We start from the raw sequence: 25,214 nt of genomic DNA, 5'->3' as shown, positions 1-25,214 counted from the left end.
TCTCTCTTGATCAAGGAGGAGATGGCTGCAGCCTTTCTTCCTAACCTATACAAACAGTTATTGTTCTGTCTCCCCTGTCGGCTGCATCTGTTACTCGGCAGTGGCAGGAGCATGAATGCTCCGTTATGATGGCCAGGCACACACGGGGAGAGACGCGGGGGCTATGGGGAGGGGGGGAAGGGGCTATCTGAATTACTTCTCAATGCGAAGTGCATTGTTTTAACAAAGAAGCTGCTGCCCGCACTTCAGCCATTATTCTTTGCAGTTGCCCATGCTATATATAACGAGTCTTCTGCTGAAAGTAGTTCATGGTGGTGTGCTGTGCGGTGCACATTAAAGTCATTGTTTTGGTGGTAATGAGTATTTTTATGGCAGTGCTGAATTCTCTGTTCCTGACTACCAGTCATGTTCACCTTGGTGAGGAAACAGTCTCCTGTATGAGAAGTTCATTGTGTTTGCTTTGTAACTTATGCTGTCTGTTTTCTATGTGCTAACTACAGCTCTTCTGTAAAAGGAGCAGGAATAAATCACACGTTTTTCAAGCAAATGCCAAGGTTATCATAGTCACCAATCTCCTTTTCAGTAGATTCTTTTCAAATTAGGGATGCCACTGGGGGGTTAATGGATACTCTGATTATATTGCACTTCATATAGCATACTTCTTTTGAGCATCTAAAATATTTTGGTTTTGAAAAACACAACAACTTTTGCTTGTTTAATGAAGTAACAGTCACCAACCAAATTAAATCTCTGTTGCATTCCAGAAATCAGAGCTGCTGACACATGCAGACCTTCAGGAGCTAGGCAGCTCTTTCTTTCACGAGTTCTTTTGTTGAATATGAGCTTTACATAAGGAAAAGATCTTCCACTTCCAGCCCATAGTTTGTTTTTTCCTTAGGGAGACTTAAGTGCAGTACTTTTCACTTGAAATGAAATCAAACTGTTTGTGTACATCCTCTCTTTTGTGATAGCCTATATGTGGTAGAGTCAGCAAGGTATTTGATAAGTTCTGTGACAACTACTGATGACCACAGCATTGTAGGGGGAGGCTGTGTCTACAAGCTATTAGGCACACTCATCTTTTTTCTCAAGACTGTAACATTGCAGTGTTTCTGCAGAGACAGAGATTGTGCATGCACAGAATGACAGTACAAAGACAATAGCTGGTTAATTTTGTCCTGGGCTTTTATAAAACCCTCCATATGTTACGGAGGTGTGAGAATTTTCTTGCTCTGATGGAACTAGGGTCTTACGTGAAAAAGCTAGGGCTGTCATTTGAGCAGAAAATAAAACAAGATGAAATATTTGAAAATCATTCTAGAATTAATGTGCCTTCTTATCATGGTTTGCCTATGCAAAACTCAATTTAAAAAAATTCAGTCTTGAAATTTTAGAAATTATATCTTAGCTTAACAGAATGTATTCAACAAAAATGTAATTGTTTGGCAACTTTGTCTTTGCTACCTGCTGATAGATTAAAAGAAACAAAATATTCCTCTATTTTCTTCTTCAACAACAATTTGTTTACTAAATTTTTATGAGACAGCTAGAGTTTCCTCTGTCAACACTCTGCGTTTTTGATAGCAACATAAAATTGCAACAGATCAGTATAACAAAAAGCATACAGTAACCTTTGTTGTATCTGTTAAAACTGAATGAGCGCTGAGTTGCTCTGTTGTAAAGTCATTCCTTGGTCTTGCTGAATGTTGTGCTGAATAAGCTCCTTTCTCAGCAGCCTTCTTGAAGAGGTGAACGTTGCAGGGTGTATGGGAGATCAGCAGACTTGGTAGTCAGGACCAAAGGGGAGCAGGGGAGTTGCAAGGGGACGGTGGAGGGGCAGCGGCAGAGTCTGCTTTGGGTCTGGTGCCAGGGCCTCTGCAGGGCTTGACAGCGGGACGGGGCAGGGTGGAGAAGTGGTCTCTCAGTTTGATGGGTCCTGGTCTGAGTGTGGCTTTCAGGGTGAAAACCCACTCTTAAACTCCAGCTGGTTCAGAAAGCACAGGTCTGATTTGCTCTTGGCAATGTGCTCACATTTTGCGGGCCTGTCTTTGACTTCCAAGGTGATTGTATCTCCCCCAGAATAGCACAATATAGTGTGCCAATATTAAAAGTGCCAAAATCACTTCAAGGGCTAACACGGTCCATGTATGAAAGTCAGATGTAACATGGCCCCAGTCCAGTAAAGTACTTAAGAAATGACCTTTGCTTAAAACATGGATTAGTTCCATTGATTTGAAATGGAACCCACTTATAATATTGATGTGTGTCCTATAAAAATATTATAATTAACTTTGAAATAATTTGATGCAAAGTCTAACATATTATTTAATTAATTTGAACTTTCAGAAAGAATCCAGTATTTTTGCTTTATGCAATATCAGTAGCCCTGCATGGTAGAAATCATACATTTGTCCCTGCTAGTTTGTTATCTTCATGCAGTGAGCTCTGAAGAGATGTTTTTGTTGATAGGGAAACTGGAAGGAAGAGGTGGGAAGGCCCTACTTGAGACATGGAAAATATGAGATAGAGAAGTTAAGGTATCCTTTATTTTCAGGGAGGTTACATTGTTTCACTATGGCTTTGGGAAGAGTAAGAGAGAGGTTTTGAAATAACAAAATAATAAATACCATAAACAGGCATATGTAAGTCAGTTACCGTACACACCTGAGTGTAGGTGTTCCATTAAAAAATGCAATAAAGATTATGTGGCTGTTGAAGGAGCAGATGATTTGGTGATGTTCTGGGAAGCTGAGAAGTGTCTAGGGAGGTTTTGAAGACATGGATTTCTTCACTGTTTGGCTTGTCTGGTATGAAAGGAATGTAGTTTCTGTTTTGCAGGACAAAGACCAGTTAGGGGATTATTATTCATTCTCAAGTTTGAAAGCAATATGTTAAAATTAGTTTATTGGTCACAGGAGAGTTGGGTCACCCAACAATATTTATGCAAGCACAGTAAAAATAAATATCTTCAGTCTACAAATTGATGTGTCCTGAGATGGGCTTCTAAGCTAATGTCACTGTTCCATTGTTTTTCTATTGCAGATATGTCTTCTCCTACAATGAAGAAACCTGAAAAGCCTTTGTTTAGCCCTACTTCTCCCCAGGATTCTTCACCGAGACTGAGCACTTTTCCCCAGCATCACCACCCAGGAATCCCAGGAGTTGCACACAGTGGTGAGGGTTATGGAGGAGGAAGAAATACCTCCTTATTCATTTGGTCTGTTCTCCTATCCTACAATCAGATTGTGGTGTATTTTTGGAGACTTTCTTAGAGACCTAACCCCATTTATAATACCAATGAGAGCAGAAATATAAAAGGTTGGGGCATCCTTGCAGGGATGCTCATCAAACTCAGTTCAGGTAGTCTGACTGCTGCAAATTGCCGGAAAGGATTAGGATTAACCACTGAATAAAATAAACTGTAAAATGCATGAAGAAAGTGACAGAGGAAAAATCCTCCCCATCTTTCTTCCTTCCACCTATATCCTTTTTTATTATTGTTGCTATGACTATGTTGTTTTCAATACCAGAAAAGGTAGGGCTAAATACACAAGAGAAGTCACAACCATGTTGACTATGTGACACGATGAAATAAGTACCAGTGCTTCTTTTGAATGCTCTGTCAAAAGAGGTAGAGTCCTGATAAATATTTTTAAACATCTGTTTTCTGAAATCCATATTAAAATTTCCCTTAAAGTGTGAAGGAGACACTTGAAATGTGGCAGAATGCATGTTATCTTGAGTGTTTATCCGGAATGGTAGGGAAATTCCAGCATCATGGTCTGTTTAATTTTAGAGGTGAGAGTGACCTTGATTCTTCAGATAAGAACTCAGTCCTCAGAAGTCTCTCCTCAACAGCTCATCGTGTCTCCTTATAAACTGCTTATAAAAGGATTCATTTCTTGAGCAGAGCTGGGTGACTAGAGGAGCAAAACAGTAAAACTTCAGGACTCTTTCTTCTTTTCTTTAACATGCAGTTCTGCTTTGAGAAGTTTCTCTTTTGTGATTTCTCCACAATTTCAAGTTCCTTGCTTTCAATTCATGAGTAAAGAGTATTTCCCCCTTAATATCCACCTATTTTGTATTATGAAAGTAAGCCTGAACTCATTCTGGTCTCTCTAAGGTTTTCACTGTCAGGAAATACTCAAGCACATCAGACATGGTGGGTGAAATGGAAGGGATAGATTTCTGCTCACTTTTGTTTGTTTTGCACATCTCCACATGTCAGAGCAGTAACTAATGTTTTATGAGTAAACTGAACTGGTGGGGCTGTGATTAAAATGAGCCTGTCACAAAAGAAGCGTCCATAATTATTATTGGCCCTATACTTATGTGTAAATCCTTGCATTTGCTTTAATATATAATTTTTAGGTATATGTATTTGAGTGACAGCCATAACCCAATTTGTAGATGAGCTATTTACTTGCTAGGAAACCTGATTGTTGTCTGTGTAGCCTGTTCTATTATGTCAGTGAGCAATGGTTTTGAGATTTGCAAAGTTTTGATTACCAAATACAGCAATTTTGGAACATTCTTACTGTTTTTTTTTCTTGGGAAAACTATGACTTGGTCCCAGCTCAAAAATAGCAAATAATATAAAAATTAAGTTGGAAAAAACCAAAATTATGTGAGGTGGTCCAGAAGACCAGTGTTGGTGTGTTTGTTCTGATACAGTATAGAACTATGAGCAGTTTATAAAATATCTTGCTTATACAGACCTCCCTTTTGTACTCTCCCACTAAAGAAAATGAAAACACCGTTGTCTTTTCTCTATTTCCATTGAACTCAGTACTTCCATTTTAATCCACTGCCCTCTAATAGGTGCCCTCTAGATGTGTAGTGAGGGTGGAAAGTAAGCTGTGCAGTGTGATCGAAGAACACTCTCCACTTCCAGCAGGATGACTGGGCAGCAGCAGGATGTGCTGTACATTCCTTTCACTGTGAAAACATTGCTCGTTGTTTAGACATTACATATAGTCTATAGATAGAGAGGAGTGTGTTTATAGGGGCTGGGAAGAAAGAGAATGCAAAGAAAAATATGTATAGGGTAGATACTTTTTGGTTTATCAGAGATATTTTTATTGGATGGATTGGTTTCCCAGGCCCTGAAGTTGAATGTTCATTAGCATTTCCACAAAGGTCAGCTAATATTCATAGCATTATTGATGAGTAGTTATTACTTTGTCCCCACATGAGGCAGCTAGAGTGCAATGCAGTGAGGAATCAGTAACTGTTTCTTAGGACTTGGTGACTTCACTCTCCTCTGTTAGAGTGCTATAGATAAAAGTGTAGGTTTTATTTATTAAAGTATTTGTTTGGTTTATTTGGGCTCCAGATGGGAAAACTGTATAATTGAAATGTCTTTCATGCTGGAGAATGATTACTGTTTAAAGAAAAAATGAAAAACTATGATGGCATAGCCCACGCACCGGAAATAAGATACAGTATTTATGAATTTGAAACAGTAGCACTTTCCATCGCCTGGGATGATGTGAAGGGGAAGACAATTAAGCTTTTCTGTAAAGTTGCCGTGAAGCAGGAATGCAGTGTACTGATTTGTAACTGACTTTCTACTTTTCTTGCTGTAACACAGAGGTGAAGAATTTTAGAAGAAGCAAGACGCGAAGTAATTTTAATTTTGTTTTATCTTCTCCAGTCATCTCAACTAGAACTCCACCTCCACCTTCACCATTGCCATTTCCAGCACAAGCTATTCTCCCTCCTGCCCCATCTAGCTACTTCTCTCATCCAACGATCAGATATCCTCCCCACCTGAATCCTCAGGATACTCTGAAGAATTATGTACCTTCTTATGACCCGTCCAGCCCGCAGACTAGCCAGGTACTGTGAAACAATGTGAACTGTCCAAAAGAAATCCTATGAGGAATGTGTGTCTTCCAGGGAGACTCAGTAGTTCTGGTCTCAGAGCAAGCTGGGAGCTGGCATATAAGTGTATAGACATATAAGCATATAAGTGATCCAGCAACTTTTCCTGTTCATGGTTGAATAAAGGGCGCATATCCACTTGCTTTTCTGCCGTCAAGCGTAAGAAAAATGCTTGTTCTGAACGACCCCAGCAGCACTAACAGGGCATGTCCTGGTCCCGCATCCATCCTGCAGGCTGGGTGCCTTGGTGGCTGCGCAGGGCTGCTGGGGACGAAGCTCCTGCTGGGGGTTGGAGCAAGGAGTGCACTGATATGTACAGGCACACACATGCACACGCACGGATGTACAGGTGTATTAACAGACCGACAATGGAAATAAACTCTGACAAGGTGACGCTTGCCTTGCTTTGTAGGCACCTGACACTTCTTTGCACAGATGCAAAGACATTGCTGTAGCGAGCATAGCAGAGACTCACAAAATGTTTTTTCTTCCCTGCGTAGAGAACATGCAGTAACAGATGAGTTCCTGGCTGCTGCACTGATCCAAACTTGTGTCTGATATGGGAAATTAACATGGTTTTCATTAGCAAAGTAATTTGTGAAGGACTGTGTGCAAAACTGCTTTCCATGATAGCATCAGCAGATAGCGTTAGCGTGTGATCTGCACTATAGGATAAACTGCAGTTGAGACTTGGTATGTCAATACTTGGAATATTTCCAGTGTCAGTATAATGTAATCTTCACCACTCAGGCTGTTATTTTTTTTTGATGCCTTGTCTGAAAGACTCCTGAGGAGCTCTGTAGCTTGTGCTTTAGCATGTTTTTTGGAAGAGCCTTGGGAATGTAAACTGAAGAGAAAATGGTCAGGTTTTCCTGTTCCTAAGAGTTAGGTGCTTTGGAAGGACTGTCTTATCAGGGATGAAGGGGTTGCTGTGACAGCATTTTGTTTTGGGCTTTATTTTGTTTTGTTTTTCACCAATAATGACAGGTCTTTCAGCCTGCATTTCAGGCACAACAGCAATAGAACATGAGACTGAATCAAACTTTCTAGTTGAATAACAGATACGGCCCCTCTGGGCTGTTCAGAAGGTCATTGTGGCTATTGTCTCCATGGGTTAATGCTCTGGTCCAGCTGCATGACTTTCTATGTATTAAAAAAACCCAACAAACCAAGTCTATAAAATAAAAATTTGCTTTGAAGGGAGAAATCCTAACGTTATGATTTTTGTTGGTTACCATATTAATGCAAATTAAACCAAAAAGTGAAAATGGAGTATGTCAGCTTTAGAATACAAATTGCTATCTGCGCATGGATTAAAAGTCTTTCAGTCCTATATAGCATTTTTGCTGAGACTCAGCTGGGAATGTTGCATGCAGGACCTGATTTTAATTTGTGCAAAATTTCCATGAATAACAAAGTCTAATTAAGACATCCATTAAAAGTCCTTAACGTTAATTCAGTGTGGAAAATCTTAGAGTTCTGTTGGATTTTTTTTTTAAACTGATGTCTTAATTAGGCACTATTAAGGGAAAAATTATGCAAATTAAAATCAGGCCCTTACTGTTATGCATTTCTTTAATTATTCAGTGCTTGTTTTACTTACATTTTGATTTCTCATATATATTAAAAGAGCAGATTAGGTGATAATCTCTCTGGATTGTTCAGTGTTCTGCTTTGGATCATTGCTGAAAAAATACAACCTCTAAATGAAGTATCTGACTTTCTTTCAGACAGTTGACAAATGTGCTGTCTTGTGATTTTAACATTGGGGAGTATATTCACTGAGCAAGAGAAGCGCTTTCAACTCTTTGCCCAACAAGAGTCTTACACTCTTCCCTTATCTGTGGTTGAAAGATTAATCTTTAGGCCTTAAAAGATAAAATTGTACTCTGCTGATTGTTTTCAGAGTAGTAGCAAACTCAAACCACTTCCTATTATTGTGTTGTGGCACCACAGGGAATAACAGGCCAGACCAGCCTCAGTTTACTACTTTTCTCACCTTTTATAACCTTTATATTGGGGTAATGTTTTTCATTTCATTTGATGTTTGATTTAGCTCCAGAGAAAAGAAGATGAAGTTAAACAAGTGTGGGATTCCAGGCATCAGCTATTCTCCACAATTTATTATCATTAATCACTATTATTAGTGAAATCTCTTTTAAATTTAATTCTTTAAAGTTCACCTCTGAGATATGCTGTACATTAGAAGTGTTGCATGCCCAGTCAAAATATCTCTAAATAGAATAGAACAGTTAAAGGATGGCTGTACAGAAAGTAAAACAGCAAGAATAATTTTTTTTGCTTAGGAAAAGAAGAAGCAGCTGTCTGTGAAGTTTCAATGACAAAAGGGAATTGTTCTGATACAATGGCATGCTTTGAGCCAAACCAGTTTTTCTTTTCTAAATAAAACATGAATTTTTATTCAAATAAATTTAATTATTATAAAATGCAAAACTGCATCTGTAGGAATACCACATCGAATTTAATTATACTTTCCCACCTCAAAACATACTCATTTGGATTTCAAAAGGAGAACTATGATGATAGTTTTAATTTCAGCTTTAGAAATAGAAAGGATGGATACCCTGACAACATTTACCTAAAATGAACTATTCCTCCCCAACATCTTTCAGTAACACGCTAATTTAGATTGTTACGACAAGCTACTGAGATGCCTTGTACTCCCCACAGCAATTTTGAGATTAATTACATTACTGCTGCACTGATTATAGTGAGACAGTCATGCTATTCCATGGAATACTTTAAGTAAAATTACTTTAAAGATATAGAGCTCCCATAGGTTTCCATGGTGGGAAGCGGTGGGCAATTTTCTTGACATAATGTTAAATACTCCAAATTATGTGTGATGAACAGTCAGGAAGTTCAAACAGGCCCTTTGGCTGCAGTGAAAAATTATTAAACAATGGATGATCATAAACAAAAGAGAGCTGTGGCTGTTGGTTTCGTGCATATCTGCTTTTTACCCTCTGTTCAATATGGACAATAAATAAACAAATATACTGAACAGAAATGGACCTTGTTAGATACAAAGCTGGACTTGCCTCCAGCTAGTAGTCTGAAAAGTTCCCAAGGTTTTGAGAATGGCTGTACTTTTCACTAATTAATTAATTCTGCTGAGCCCTTTTTATTATATTTATTTCAACGCTTTTCTTCTTAGCTAAGCACACATGTTACTGGATGAGATTGTGTGTGAGTATGTATCTGTAGTATGATGGGGTGCTGGTCTCTCCACAGTTAAACTGATGTTGGTTACTAACTGTAGGTTTCAGCAAAAACTAATCAATTGTTATGTGTCTAATCCACCTACAGTGTTTATTCATCTACAGTGTACTGAAGTTTTCAAATCTACCACAACTTTGAACACGTATTTCCTGTTTCAGTGATTCCAGATGGGTCAATCTTTTAATCCTGGAATATATTACTTCCTCTGTGTGTATGTACACATGTGCATGCACACACACAAGTCTGCACGCACTTGAAGTGCATTAATAATTGAGAGTGTATGAATCAATATACAGTATCAAAATCAGACTTCCAATGAGCCTGAACAAATCACCAAGCACAATAACACCTGTGTGGCTGAAGTCAAAACCAAAAGCTTCAAACTTAATGCCCTGTTGAATTAAACAGAATAATTTCCTCATTAAGGTGTGGTGAATTACAGGAGGGTCAGAAACTGTGATGAAGGAAATGATGGTAAAGCAGACCGTGGTAAACAATGGGAAAGCAGAGTAAAGAATCCTGCTTAAGAACATCCTGGCATCAGTGAGAATTTTTTTTTTTTTGACTGAACCAAGCAAACAGAAATAGTCTTGCAAGCCCTTAGAGTTTGGATTATGAAGGGCAAAGTTTACAGGTACCTTCAAATTAAATTTTGTGATATTTTTGATGAAATATGCAGTTCTCAATGACATGGTAAAACTGGCTCCACTTTGGGGGACTTAAGTATTGAACCCTTTTCCTCTTACAAGAAATGGTTTGCAGTGGTTGCATACTACGGTCCAAGTGAACTGCTGTCCACATATTGACTAAAATTCCTGGGCCTGCTAAAATGTACTTTGTTGCAAGGTGTGCTAGTTTGCAGCTTTGTCTTGTTAATGGTTTTATCTTCGTCTGAAGACAGAAATGTCTGAACTGCTTGAGAAGAGCTGCTTCTGGAAGCTGGTGAGGCCATTTACTTTCCTCTCATAATTGATTGGGGTATTCAATTTTTTGTTCAATGAAGGGTAGGCACACTCTTCAGGAATGCCAGGCAGGTGTTTTGTCATTCTTCAATACAATAACTGCAGTCATTTAGCCATGAGGACGGAATCTTATGAGGCTCTGCTTGGGCTGGTCAAAGGGTTTCTTGTTGGTTCCTGGGAGAATACTAGCAGAATAAGCCAACACAAGTGATATGTGTGCATACGGTTTCTTTGGTATAGCTAGTATCTTTATTTGTTGACATTTAATAGTTTTCAGCTTCTTGGGCAAGTGTTTCCTTGTAATTTTTAAGAAACTATTGAAGATTAAATATGGCAATGTGCTGTTTTTAATTGTAATTGGGAGGCAGAGAAAGAGTACTAGCTTAACTTTATCTACTAACAAGGCCGTTACAAATTTAATTGCAGTTGTAAATGATTCCTTTGTATTTAGTTTGCTCATTTTTAGTTTATAAAACACACAGTTATGTATCCAGAGTGCATGAAATACCATTTAACCCAAAGATATCTTTTGAACATTTATGTACAAAGAGATTTCCTTTCCCATGCTTGTGTAACACAGACTTACCCCATTGTAAAGGCAAATATACAAGGGAAGCTAGATTTTTCCTCATGCTTTACCTGTTGACAAATAATTCAGATTCTTTGAGCTCACGGATGAAGTTGTGATTCAGGATGGAGAACTCTTTGCCTATAACCTTGTATGATATCTGTGTCTGAACATGGTTTGCTGAAGCTCTGCAGTTGCTCTTAGTTTTAGCAGTGTTACATCAAGAGGAAAATGTTTTCTCAAATGGATGAGACTCAGAGGTTTATAGATCAAAGTCAACACTTTGATTTCTCTCAGAAAGTAATACAGAAGTGGTGTTGTCAGCCAAGAACTGCCAACAACATGTTTTTGTAAAGCTAATTCCTCAAGCAGGCAGGTAGCTGCGTGTCACACCACCTGAAGCTTTTGTGTGGCATCTCCCAGTGAGGTCTGTGTAAGATGTGCTGTAGCAATGAGTTACTCAGGTTGCAAGGGTATGGAAACTAGTGAAGTTCATCCATAAGAAAAATGGTAAGCGGCACTACAAAAAGGCAAAGTGCATTTCTGTTGCTACCATATTGTCCAATAGCAGAAAGGAAATCTGTATAGCCTTGCTTCTTGTTGAAAAAATGCTTTATGGAACCCACCAGGTTCAATCTGAGGTGAAACTGCCCTACAGTACCTTTTTCAGTCTCACTGGCAGTGCTCTAATAATATCATTCCTTTATGTTTAGCAGAGTCTCAAAGGCACTTTGTTATATTACTCAGATAGGCAATAACTTGATGATATGTAACTTGAGGATATGTCTTCTGCACATTTGATGATACTGCCTCCTGTACCATTGAGCTGTCTCAGTAGCAGACTGACATGGCCATTGGATATTCACAGGTGATGTAGCCTCAGAATGCCCTAGGCAAAAGCTTTACTGAGGTAAAAGGCTGGGTTTGCGTCATATAATGGGGAAAAAAAAAAAAGGAAAAAAAAAAGGGAGGGGTTAGAAAAATGGAATATACTTCTTCCGGTTTCTTTTACTTGTAGTTTTTCAGAAACGTGCATCCCCCTCTGTGGATATCACAGAGCACAATGGCATGGACTCAAAGACATAACTTGCCAGCTATCGTTTCCGGGTTTGTAGATATGGCTAGTAGACAACTGTTAAAACCAGATATTTGGTACATGAGCAGGGGACCAAAGTGTGCAAAGCTGGATCTTCTACATATTCATCAACAAAATCAGTTCAATCAATGGTCTCAAAACTACACTGCCATAGGATTTTTCAGTAATATTCTTCACCATAGTATCTGAACTTTGCAATTAAAAGGGACTGGAACTATTGAGAAGAAATGAGTGACAGTATTTCCAAACACACTGAATCCAGTTTGACTAAACTGCACTCATTGGTTGATTACCTGGCTATAATAGGGTAGCCTTCTTAGGAAACATAGAGTTTCTATTGAAAAGCCTGTTTTTTGAGAAGCAAGTATATTGTTCTCCAAGTATAGTGGTTAGCTGAAATACTGTAATTTTTATTAAGCTCTGAAACTTCTTTCTGAAATGCCTAATGCAGTATCATGCATAGCTGTACGTAGGACATACACAGGCTGATTTTTGGCCTCTGGCCTTTGTTGATTATTTATTTGAAGATGCTTTGTATTTAAGATTCTAAGGAAAATTGGAATTATTTTATTTGGAATTATAATTACAATTATTTTGTAAAAAAAATACTGTGCAAATTTAAACATAAAATATGTTTTATCATTAATGAAAATTAATAGTTTATATGAATTGTTTAATGTGTACATAAAATTTCTGTTATGCTTGGATATTTCGTGCATAGATGTCAGTGTTGCCATTTCACTATGGCATCAAAGAGATTTTTTTAATTTGGAAATAGTGATCTAGATGATAAAACAATGTCCTAAAATGTAAGTGAAGACCTAAATTGTAAATGTGCTGATATTTGCGCAAATATGTGAACAGAAGTCTGAGAGGCGGTTGATTAATTACTGATTATAAATATGTTAGTAAAATCTGAGCAGGGAAAACAGGTATAGTGAATCCTGATTTTAAGAAAGTCCGTATTCATATCTGTTACAAGTTTCTGTTCAGACTTCAGACCTAAGGACTACCTGAAAGTATGCGTAGTGCACACAATCAGATGTTAACAGTCTGAGAGTCTTAGTTAAGTTATATTACAGCTATGACAATAAATACAACTCATCTGTGGCTTTGGGCACATGAATGGCTCAATCTGTGGCAATTCAAGATAGTGTGAATTAAAAAGCTGGAATATGTAACACAGATAAGAAAATCAAATTAGCCTCCAAACCAACAACAGAAAAATGTACACCTCCATAAATTTGGGCTAAATTTGCTAGACCTTCCTTGTGTTTGCTTCTTTCTGTCTCCCATTTTCAAATGCACAGCTTGTTTATCTAACACAGCTGCCTCCAATGCAATTTGCTTGAGGCTTGTGCCTCAGGCGTCATCTCTCTGCTTGTGAATGCATCACACAGACATATTGATGCCCTAGTTGATGGTAACAGTTGATTTTTCACCTGTAATGCATTTGTCTGCAAGAATCTCTTCAGGGAAAACTGGAACTAGAACCTAGAACTTGTTTTAACTAAGGACAAAAATAATTTGTATTAAATGATGTGCTATAATCATTTTAACTTGTAATTCAAATGGATATTGTCCAAATAGATAGTTTCCATGCTAAAATATATTTTGACGTAACGGCACAAGTTAAAAGGAGAACAGGTCACAGAAGCTATATCTAGCATCCAGTTTTCAATAAGATTAGGAATTGACAGCTTCAGAGGGCTATTTCTGACCATAGAGTTTCCCTCTTAAAAAAGCAGAACAGAGGACTTGAGACATCTGAGAGCCTGCTTTTGTTAGAGATAGATGTTAGAGATTAGAAAAATAAAACCAGAATAAATCATCAAGCACAGTCAGAAGATACTTGGGGAGATGTGACAAAATGCAATAAAGCTGGTGAGGCAGGTAACTAAGTTATAACCACATTTGAAATCTAATGTGCAGTGAGAGTCTGAAGTGTTGCAACCATAAGTATCGAACTTACTGAAGTAACGAATTTTTCGTTTTCTTACTTTGAAGGTTTTATTTTTCTGTCTAGAGGTTGCAGGCCTCAGTTTCATTGTATTGTGACTGTAATCCATTTTGCATGTAGGACAGATATGGAACAATGTCTACCAATTAAGAAGACAAAAAAAAAGAAAAAAGAAAAGAAATAGAAATGTAGACACTTGGTCAGGGGGTCACAAACCACATCCACAAGATCACTAGCAAATTCCCCATGGATTTCAACAAAGACAGGACTTCACTCTCAATTTGGATGATGTACTGCACTGCTGTTCTGTATCTCGCAGGGGAAAACGTGGCCTACATGAGAATGTGGTATAAGTATATTCTTTGTCTTATAACTCAGCAAGGAAGGGGTTTGCTTATTTGGACCATATGCACGAGGGCTAAGCTGGAGTTTGTGTCAACCATTGCATTCCTGTTGATTAGGATCACTAGTAGAAGGTGATACATTGCTGTAAATTGTCCTGGTCTCACGCTGTGTCCTTCTAATTCATTTGAGTCTGGCTTTGGCGACAGAGCTGCTTTTGGAAGCTAATGACACTGGCTGTTTAATCCATAAACTCCATGGAAACTTCTCTCTTTGTTTTTAAGAAAAGTTGGTCATTTTGGTCAGGGATTCTCAGTTGTTTTTGTGATATGCTAGCACAGTATGTAAACTAAGGCTCCTAAGGTTAGCCTTGTGCTCACAAATCAGTGACTCCACCCAGGAGCTACCAGACGTAACTGAGAGGTGGTAGTCCCTCCACAAGGCTGTGGGGACAGCTGGGATGCCAGGGCAAGAGAGGGGGCTTGCATCTGCAGCAGCCTCCTCAGAAACATACTGAAGATTCAGTCCAGCGTAGCAATCAGGTCTTGTTGACAAGAATTTTGGTATTTTAGAGAAAAGTTTATCACAAGACCTGCCTAAATTTCTGACAGTTTTCCCCACAAATGCTTCAAACTGTGTCATGGCTTTCTTGCTTATGACAGAGCCTGTTCTATTGCAACATTGAGATGTCTCGAGTTGAACTCTGTAGAACTTGCAATCAGTGAGTGAGGATACTCGCCTTTAAGTTTTGGAGTATCTTGGGTTATTTGTATGGGAAATTTATTTTAGGTAACTCTTAGAGATTTTCTGAATTTATATTAGTTAAAATTTTCATTTTGTTCTAAAGCAGGTGCAGTCAGATTTCTGGTCACCAAGACATCTGGTTTTAGAGGTGGGCAGGCCCTTAAAATAGAGCTCACAAAATAAAATTCCCTAAATGACTGCTAAGATAGATCTCAAAGAAAATGGACTTCTTGACACATGCTTAATATGTGACTGTTTGCAGTAATATAAAAATGTAATTTGGGTTCTTGAGGAAAGACCTCTGTAATTATGGAGTGAGTTCCTCACTTATGAACCATTGGTCATGTAAGCATGCAAGCAGATGCTCAGTAAACTTTTAGGCCACATTATTCTCTAGAAATTGTCTTGTATATATTTTGCTACACCTCATTTTCATTTCAAGTATACATAATAAGGGAGATCTATCTAGCGTTTAAGTTTCATCCAGTGAATAAAACTTAATGTAGCATGCCAGTTATTTGGGGATATTGTGTATTGTCATTCCTTTGAATCCGTGCTGCTTTGTGAGTTTGAAGCTACTTTGGCAGCCGACACTTATTCCCATTTCTAAAATCCTATTAGTAACTTCTCAGCTTATGTAACTAGGGACATGAATGAAAAAGTAGTAAATACCACTCCTGTTTGCAAGATCTTGGGATTCCATGGCTCTTCTGTCCCCACTCCTGCACCAACGACACCCCAAACATACAGTTATGTTTAGGGGGTGACTTTTTCTTTTACAGGGGTAGTTTGTTGCCACTTCTCAATAGTGTAGGTTTTTGCTGTTATTTTTCATTGTTAGGCTTGTGATTTTAGAGAGGGAAATAGTCTGCTAACTGCTCAATGGTGCTATGAATACAAGATTGGTCTCCATTCACACTTATATTTTCTAGTGTTTTCTTCTAGCTTAGTTTTAGATGTCCTAAAGAACAACGCTCTCCCTTGGGGGCATTTGCAAAGTCTAGTAGATCACACTACCAGGAAGTTTCTCCTGCTATTAATTTTAAATTTTGTCCTTCTCGATTTCATTCCATTACTCCAAGTTTATACTTCTTGTACTTTCCAAATAATTCCTTCCTCTTCTGTGCGTTTATATTCTGCACATACTTGGCTGTAATTGTCTCAGCCCAGCTATTATTTCATTAAGATAGTCATGCTTACCTCCTTTAACCTTTCCTTGTATCAGGTTGAATCAGGTCCTTTATTAGTCCATTTCTTTACTCTGAGTTATCTCAGATTTGACAAGATCCTTCTGATAATAAGATTCCCAGTATTTTTCAACTTGTTTGGCTGTATTTTAAAATACCTAGGATTCATGGAACACATAATCCGTTTAAGACACAAGTTATCAGCCACTGTTGAAAAAACTGTTTCCTACTGGCTTATTTTTACTGCACGTTGTTTACCAGTGGGATATTTACAGTCATGCAAAATGTCTAAGGCATGTTTAGGCATTGGATAAACATTTACCAGTGAACATTGCCAAATTCAGACGTACCTATATGCAAAAAGTAGCATATTACGTTGATGACTTGTACCATAGGATCATATAGAGACTGCCTCTTGTATCTATGAAAGTCTCTTTGTTTGTTATGCCCTTGAGTTGCAAAGTTGACATTATTAAACACTTCTGTGTTTTTGGTAGGTGGCTTTTGGCTAGATGTTACGACGTCTGCATTATAGTGCATGGTATCCTAACCCTCTCCCCAGCTCCCAGACACGTGAATTATTAGTTAGCCTTCCAGTATGTGTAATCTCTGTGGACAACTGTGGTCAAGTCTTGGTTATGCTCCAAGCCAGAGTGGTATGGCCTGTGAAAACAGAGGTTTTGCATCATTCATTTGCTCTTAATACTTTGTACATTAGGGCCTATGCCTGGTCAGTTTAATCCTGCTATTGTGGGATTTACTGTGGTTCACAGCCACTGCGTGAAGGGCAAATGTATTTTGAAACAATCTGATGCATGCTGCATCCAGAAAGAAAGCAAGCTTACCAAAAAGTACTGCTACTTAAGTACCTATCTGAGGAGTGATCTGCCTACTGAGAATGCCACATAGAAATTCGTAGCTTTATTAGAACAGCACATTCCAGCACGCAGCTGCTGCGGTGATGGGCATTCTGGAAAACCCTAAGATAGGCGGGTAGGTTCTTTAAACACAATGTGTATGTTTCACAAGGCATTCTTTTGGTTTTGTTTTGTAGCCTAACAGCAGTGGTCAAGTAGTAGGGAAAGTGCCTGGCCATTTTACTCCAGTTTTGGCACCCTCTCCCCATCACAGTGCGGTGCGACCTGTGACCCTGACCATGACAGATACTAAACCCATCACTACATCCACTGAAGGTGAGGCATCTTCACCTACAGCAACCAGTAAGTATTTCTTTAGGAAACAAAAAATGTCCATCAAAGTTTCTATACGATTTCAAATTGAGGCCAGAAAAAGATGCCTTTTCCTACTATTTGACCAAGTGGATGCTCATCATTTTACATTGAGAGCAAACATGATCTATCTGCAAAGCTTTTCCTCCCCAAATTTCAACCAGTGCATCATGTTACGTGAACCAAAGTTTGTAACATGACAACCAAAATGAAAGGGAAAAGCCTGCATATTTGACTGCTATTCAAGGAAAAGAGAATGTATTTTTTCATCTAAGGTGGACATTGTAAAGACATTGAAAAGCACACCCAGACACCAAGGTTTTACAATGACCCGCAGAAGGAATTCCAAACAGAAATTGGATAATTTGCTCCTCAATGAGCTTTCCTACAGAAATCAAGCCTTGTTAGAATGAATACTGAATCCGAGCTATGACAATTGCATGTTGATATAGGTTGTGTCGTTTTTAGCAAAAACAACTGAGGTGACAAAAGAAAATTTTAATTCTTTGTCATTGCTGCAATGGATGGTAGATCCACTGCTCTTTTTTTAAAACAAAAAACCCAAACCCTAGTTTTAATGCTTTAAGTTCCTTATTACTATATAGGACCATATTATTTATCCTATTATCTTCAATGGAGTTGCAGTTTTGGAAATAAGAGCCAAGTTGTTACTATGTGTAGGTGAATTTCGTCTCTTCCAAAAACTCATCTTATGCTCAGTGATGCAGAATGTTGTTTTTTAACTACTTTCTGCATTTCTGTTGTCTTTGAACTTTTATTTGGACTTGAGATGGCCAGTGTTACCAGTATGTATTGGAGTATTGAAGATTTTTAGGAGACACATCCAGACATGTACTTTGGAAGAAAACTTACCGGTCTTTAAAAACATTGATCTCTTTAGAGTCCGTTACATTAAAATGACTTGCTTTAGGCCTGCTTGGTATTTGAAATATGAATCCAATCCCTGACTTTTGGTCTGTCATTAACAGACACCATAAACCATAGGTTTCTTAGGCGTTACACTACTTTAAATCTTTTTATTAGGGTGTGAAGCAAAGATGAGACTCAAATGCATAGGAGTGGCCAAGATGTAAAGGAAGAAAACTGGTTATGCCTTTATGATAAAAAGATAGTAGGAAATTTTGGACAAACTATTGTTTAAGTATAAACAAATAATTATGTGGATAGATTTATGGAAGGATTTTAGCTGTTCTTTTAATACAGCAGAAGTTTTGTTAAAAGGTGGTAGGGTATATCCATATCCTCCCTGGTGGTTTGTGGTACCAGGTTCTTGTACGTTTTAAGAAGAGTTAGTTTTACCAGCAAACAAGAAGCTGTTGCACTAGACTTTTGGTCCAGAATAGAAAACTGAGGAAAAACTGAGTTTATGTGTAGTTTCAAGTATTCATGATTTCATTCTTCTTCCTGCTTGACACGATTGTGCCTGGCCAAAATAGGCGTCTCAGATGAGGCGAGGGTTTCTGATACAAATGACTAAAAGAACAAATACAATGTCAGAACTATGCTGGGATGTTTTCTGGTAATCTGACCATATTATTCATCATTACAGGAAAGCAAACCTAATCTGTTCATTGTCCTACTACTAAGAGAAAAATCTGGGCTATATTAATTCAATTCATTGGAACTTGGGTATCTGGTTCCCCATGAACCTTAGAACATCTTGGCTTAGATATTTGAAATAAGGTCTCCTCGTGCTTCCACAGAAGTGTGCAAGTAACTTACCTGAAGATCCAATATCTGTCACTGCAGCATGTAAATAATAACCCCCCCTATGTACAACTTTCATTTGAATGTGCTAGTTCTGCATATGAGACAGCATATAAAAGCTACATGTTCAGTGTTACAGTTTTCAGAGCAGTGCAGTAGTCTTTCTGCTTGGTAAAGCCTTTTGAAACTGGATTGGTAACTGTAGGAACCAAAAAGTAAAGGAACATAGCTTCTTGATGAAGAAAATAGCAAAAAATGAGTGCTCATGTCCTGCTGATACATAATTTATATATGAAAACATATAAACTGTATCATCAGTCATAACAGACCTGCCACACAGAGTGCTAATGTTAACTTAATGGGAAAATCAAGACTAAATATATTTTAAGGCATAGTTTTACTTCTATTTGCAATAACTGATTGATTGGTTCAAAATATATATAGATATAGATAGATATAGATAGATATAGATATATAAAACATATGCTTGGCTAACAAGTTATCATTATTATTCAGTCTGATGAAAATGAAGTGGCAAATGATTAGTACTGCTTTTCCTTCTGAAGTGCAATAGCAGAATTGTTTTGAATGAGAAAGAACAGCAGGGTTTGATAGTATTTGGGGAACCCTGTGGCCTCCACCATAATTTCCTTCTAATAACTGATTAATTTTTATGACAGTTCTTCAGTAAAGCCTGTTTACTGTATAAAGTCTCTTTTCTTTTTCTTTTTTTTTTTTTTTACATTTAATGGATTTCATTTGCTTGTGTGTGCTGAGTGATTTTAATACTAACAGGCCAATTCAATAAGTACTCCTATCTAGCTTCTCATTGGCATCTTTGTATATGTCTTAAATTTTAGTAGTTTTGCTTTTTCTGCCAGCAAGTTCCCAGGCTGTGATGTTGCAAGTTGCAGTGCAGACATCTCCACACTGGGAAGTGGAGTAAGACCACCTACCTCATTTCATAAGTGCCACCAAAAGCCATGAGAGGCTGATGGGTTTTAGGGATTACTGACAGAGACCAGACAGGAATTTGACCTACAGGTGAAGGAAAGATCCATATCCTGCAACTAATCCCAGTGTCACCTACCATTCCCTTTCTCCTCAGAAATGGATGTCTTTAATCTTCTGTAGCAGACAGCAAGACACTTGCTTAAATTGCCACCTTGGGAAAACGCTGTTTTCTGATGCATAGGGGAGTTGAATATTTAATATTATATTGCACAGTAAAAATTAGCTCCCTTCTCATGAAAATACTACTCAGATTACATCCAGTTTCCAAAGGCCTATAGAGATTAATTTCATGCCACATAAGTAAATTGAACTTTTGATTCCAATTTTTGTTGTTCTTTTACAGTTCTGTCATGGGCCTTCACAGTAGTGAGAAAAATAAGTGTGCACTAATATTTTCTCTCAACATTGTAATCTCAGTGATTTCACTGGTGCCTTAGACTGGTGTAATGAAAATGAGAATCAAGATCATGATTCCTTCAAATACATACCTTATTTAATCACTTAAAAAAAAAAAAAGATATATTAATCAGAGGAAATTTATTTAACAAGAGACATCATTATGATTTACACATGCAGCTTCCATTGAAGTTTATAGGAATCTACACGTTCTTTCCAAATCTGGTCCAATTTTTCTTTTCTTTTGCATTCGATTAAAGTTTAAAAAAATGAAAACCACAGACACATCCTATATATTGCAAATTCATAACTCTGGATCTCTCATATTTGTACTGTACCTGCACAGGGTAATAGTTATGCTAGGTTGGTATTTATATCAATCTGTTTTGTTCTTCCTTAATCAGCCTACACAGCCTCAGGCACATCCCAAGCCAATCGATATGTGGGACTAAGCCCAAGAGACCCATCCTTCCTACACCAGCAACAGGTGGGCAAGTTTCACATAGGTGTAATGGTATAGAGAAGCTTTTGCAATATTACCTTCCTACGTGCTGCCACTGTTATCTTGGATTAGTCTGGGACCCTAAGGATTTCAATATTTGTTTATTCAAAATAAAAATGAACCCTTTAAGAAACATCAATTTAGCATATGCTTTATTTCTTAGATTTGTGACAACTTAAGGAACTTCTAATCATAGTTCTTTCAATTATTTTATTTTTCAAGAGAACATACATGTAATCTGTAATAGGATTTTATGAAAGAGAATGAGGTGTATAAGGAACAAATACTCATTTCAAAATCAGTTTAAAAAGTAAGCAAAATTTCCAAAACAAGAAGTCTAACTTATTATTTTCAAGCTATTTTGTTTTTTTTCCCCACATGTATAAGCTTAAGTTTCTTCATTTTAGTTCTAGAAGATGAGTTACAAAACCAAATTCTCAGTGCAACACATCATTTCTAGTTTAATAGGTTTAAATTGGTCTGCTGATTTTAAACGTGATAAAACCACATTTTTGTTCTAGTTTCTTACATCATTTATGTTTCAAGTAGCATTTTAAATTTCACATCTCATTAATGCTGTAAATTTAATGCAAATGAAGTGTTTACCCAAACTGTGAAAATATACAGCCGAGATTAATGATGGCTTACAAACAAATTAGCTGCAGTCAGTAGCAAGGCCATGCATATACAGAAATGCTACTTTGCTAGTAACAGGAATAAATTCAGACCCTTTAGAACTTTAACATATTTTATGATGTATGCTTGTGTTGCTTCTAGATCTTAACAGTAGAGGACTTTGAAATTAACAGCATGTAAAATGTTATAAGGAAAAAAGCTGAATGTGGCAGTAAGGAAAGGGCTGTTAAGAAGTCATTGGTATTTATTGTAGTGTGTTTTTTTTCCGGGGCTTGGGTTCCTTTCAACAGTTGGTACACATGCCTGTTTCATTTTTAAGTAAAACCTACCTGTTCGGTGTTTGCTGAGATATAGCTGAAGTGTGCTTCATCTGGAACTCTCTATCCCCACCCACTCCCAGGGCAAGGTGGCAGTGTGTCCATTTTAAAGGTCACCACATGCAGAGTTCAGAGAAAATCATAAAGATGATCATTTATTCAAGATAGTTGATGCTTTGCCAACTTTTTTTTTTAACCACTGAGGCCTAACTGGAAACATCTGTACACTTTTATGAAAATAGCAAATGACAATTAGTGGTTTTGCCAACCATTCATCTTTCAGGAAATTTTCTGGTGTATTGCTTTTTTTTAACCTCTCAAAGATTGTAGTATCATAAAATGTGTTATAATTACTATAAGATGTTTCTTTTTAAAAGATATACAGTATATGTTTATTGTATTTTAAAACATACACAACTTCTCTCTTCTTTTGATGTGAAGTTTTACATAGTATACTTTGAAAAGTCTCTGGCATCCAATTAATTTGTGGATGTGCAATAATATTTTTTTTTTTCTCTACATGTTTTTAGACACAATTTTTTCTGCAAATTTGCTACTGCTTAAGCCCACTCCACCTTCTTCCAAGTTCATTGAAAGAGTTACAAACTTCTTGTCACATGCCAGAAGGTAGTGGCAGCACTCTTCATTTTCTCTTGGCTGAGTTTATGACATGTAAATCATATGTTGCTTATTTCTTGCATCTTCTGTATATTTTCGGCTTTGTGTAATGGAAATAAATTTGGAGATTTCAGCAGTGTCATAGGAACATGAAAGTGAGAGGGATCTCAAGGGTCATTACAGTCTTTGGTGTTTATATGCACTGTGTCTTATACTCCCTTTCATGGTAAAACATGTGGCCAGATGGCTTAGAGGGAAGGGGAAAATAAATTAGTTCTCACATACACTTTATAAACAGAAAAATTCTTCAATGCCACTGTGTGAAACCAATGTTCTCCCTTCTGAAGTATGTTGCTTCATAGTCTCATTATATTAATCCAATAGCATCAATTGATGGCCTGTAAGCCATATAGTAAGTTTAAAACTTATCTCATGGTTTCATCTTTGCTGTGAGTTCTCTATTTTCTAATTTATGCAATGGATACATGTGTATGCTAGCCTGAGTGAGTTTGCTGGGGGTGCGTGTATGGATGCTTACATATACGAATATGTACAAAATTAGTATGTAGTATAGTATAGTAGTATGTAGTGTAGTATGTAGTAGTATGTAGAATAGTATGTACTGCAGAAACCATTTTAAAGAACAGAGTGCTTTAACAACAAAGCTTTTTCAGATGAGTAAATACAAATATATAAGTGTGTATATATAAGTTTCTAATGAATTAGATACCTTCACTCACTTCTGTCCTAAAGGCAACTCTGAGGTGATAGTGCCATATATGTTTATTACCCATAAAGTGAGGCAGAGCACTGAGATTGTCTAAACAACTTTAATAGAGCAAAGGTTATCCTTTGGTAAGGCAGAAACGAGATTGATTTACTATGTCCTTTCATTACTTTACAACAATTTAAAAGAGACCACTCTTCTTGTGGCAGATTTTAAATGCATTTGGTTTAAAGCAGCCCATGATAAATGAAAAGAAAAATCAAGGGGTACATGAAATAAAGGCAATCAATCATTTTGTATTAGTGGAGAGAAATTCTAAATTAGAAAGCCAATGGTTTTAGTTCCAGAGAGGTCTTTTAAACATTCACCATACCCTGTAATGCACATTGACCCCTCAAGAATAAATATTGTCACCGGTACATTTTTTACTTCATTGGAGGAGTCTTTATGAAGATTTATTCTCTCCGGTTATGAGAAATATTGGCATGTACCGTTGAGTACTTTTTGTTGTTCTGAAAAAGAACCATTATGTAGCTTGTTTAAATTACAGTAACCACAATAAATTTAAAAGTTACACATGTATTTTGCAACACACACTTAGATGGACTCTTTTGACAAAGCGATAGTTTGCTCGAACTTCCAGTAAATAATTTATCCACAACCTACCTGGAACACTCACATTTAGATGGGAAGTACTGAATACAGCTTTGAAAGACAGTGCATAATAGCACCAATGGGAGCACTTTATTTTCTCTTACTGATCTGGATACTGTGAAAAATATGCTGCTACATGCATTACTTAGCGTGCTATGTTGATAGTTAGGAAGACACGGTTCTAATGAGGAATTATAACTATGCAGTCCACTTCCTGCTGCAATTGCCGGTGGGCCTTCCTGTTACCTGACTTGAAACACTATGTATTTCTATACCGTGACATAAATAGTTACAAAACATATCTCTTACTTCAGTGACATCTAGACAGTCATGCGTATCTTATCATTTTGTTGTAAAAAAGTCATGTCAGCCCCCACAAGTGTCTATTACAAATTGTTAATGACCACTTGGTTTGCTTTTCTTGATTCAGCATCACCTTCTGAGAGTTGTTAAGTATTGATAATGTAATTGCAGGGAGGGCATCATAGGAAGGGGCAAGGGAAGTGATAAGAGCTAGAGCTAGTACCCGAGTGAGTTTTTCTTAATTTTACTATTGGTGGCTGGTGGGATTATTTTATGAAGTCAAATCCAGTACTTGGTGCTCATCGTCTGTGCTGAGAAACATCTTAAATGAGTTGCTCATAGAAGAAAGGTTAGATAATCTTCACAATTATATGGGAGCACCTTTCCCCCTGCCTTCTTTCTCCAGTTTGCATCTACTGAAGATTTGTGGTTTCTAAGCCTAGACCAGAAGAAAAAGCAACAAATTGAGGAAACTCAGTCAAACACAATCTTTTACAAGTGGACAGAGTCCCTTGCCAGATTCTGGTTGTGTCTCCATTCTTTTGGCTAAGTAACTTTAATGGAGAGATCATTAGTTCAGTAACAAAGTCTTAATGATCAGAATTCTCATGGTTATGGGAAGGCATTTCTGTAGCCTCCTTGTATTACTGTTCTCAACTTCATGGATTTATTACATCTTTATTACATCTTGTCTATCTTGAACTGATAGACACTTAGAGACAGGTTGATGTTGTTTCTGGCTAGAAAGCTAGAATGTTGCCAGAAATACTTGTCATGCACTTTACCTGTGTAAACAATATAAAAAGATGGATGGGTGGATGGATGGATGGATGGATGGATGGATGGATGGATAGACATTTGTACTTCTTGCAAATACAGATTAATATTTTCACAATTAATAAGGTTTCTGTTGGAGTGAATGAAATAACTGTCAGATTTTCTTTTTTGGCCATTTATTTAATTGTAGTGCAGCTTGGAGCCTTGTATGTGTGATTCTGTTTTTAATTAGAAAATATAAGTAAATAGGGTAGCTATTGAGGTCTGTGAAGACAATGAGTCTAGAACATTCCTGTCTGATACAGTAAACTGTGCTAACTAATGC

At 37.3% G+C, this 25,214-nt stretch overlaps 1 protein-coding gene across 10 annotated transcripts in view; it reads left to right on the top strand.

Moving 5' to 3' along the window:
• Positions 1-25,214, top strand: part of NFIB (nuclear factor I B) — a 277,138-nt gene that overhangs the window by 229,340 nt on the left and 22,584 nt on the right. For 4 of the 10 annotated variants that reach the window (XM_074166088.1, XM_074166084.1, XM_074166087.1 and 1 more), the window contains exons 7-8: positions 3,043-3,174; positions 5,657-5,841. In XM_074166088.1, the coding sequence (XP_074022189.1) occupies positions 3,043-3,174; positions 5,657-5,841 (317 nt within the window). Of the gene's footprint in view, positions 1-3,042; positions 3,175-5,656; positions 5,842-17,042; positions 17,209-20,759; positions 20,843-25,214 lie in introns of all 10 variants that reach the window. The other 6 variants (XM_074166085.1, XM_074166080.1, XM_074166082.1 and 3 more) reach the window with 2 other exon arrangements.

This window comes from Numenius arquata, chromosome Z (genome assembly GCF_964106895.1).
Source record: "Numenius arquata chromosome Z, bNumArq3.hap1.1, whole genome shotgun sequence".
Lineage (NCBI taxonomy): Eukaryota > Metazoa > Chordata > Aves > Charadriiformes > Scolopacidae > Numenius > Numenius arquata.
The sequence above is the reverse complement of the archived record's forward strand: the minus strand, read 5'-3'. Positions and strand labels throughout refer to the sequence as shown.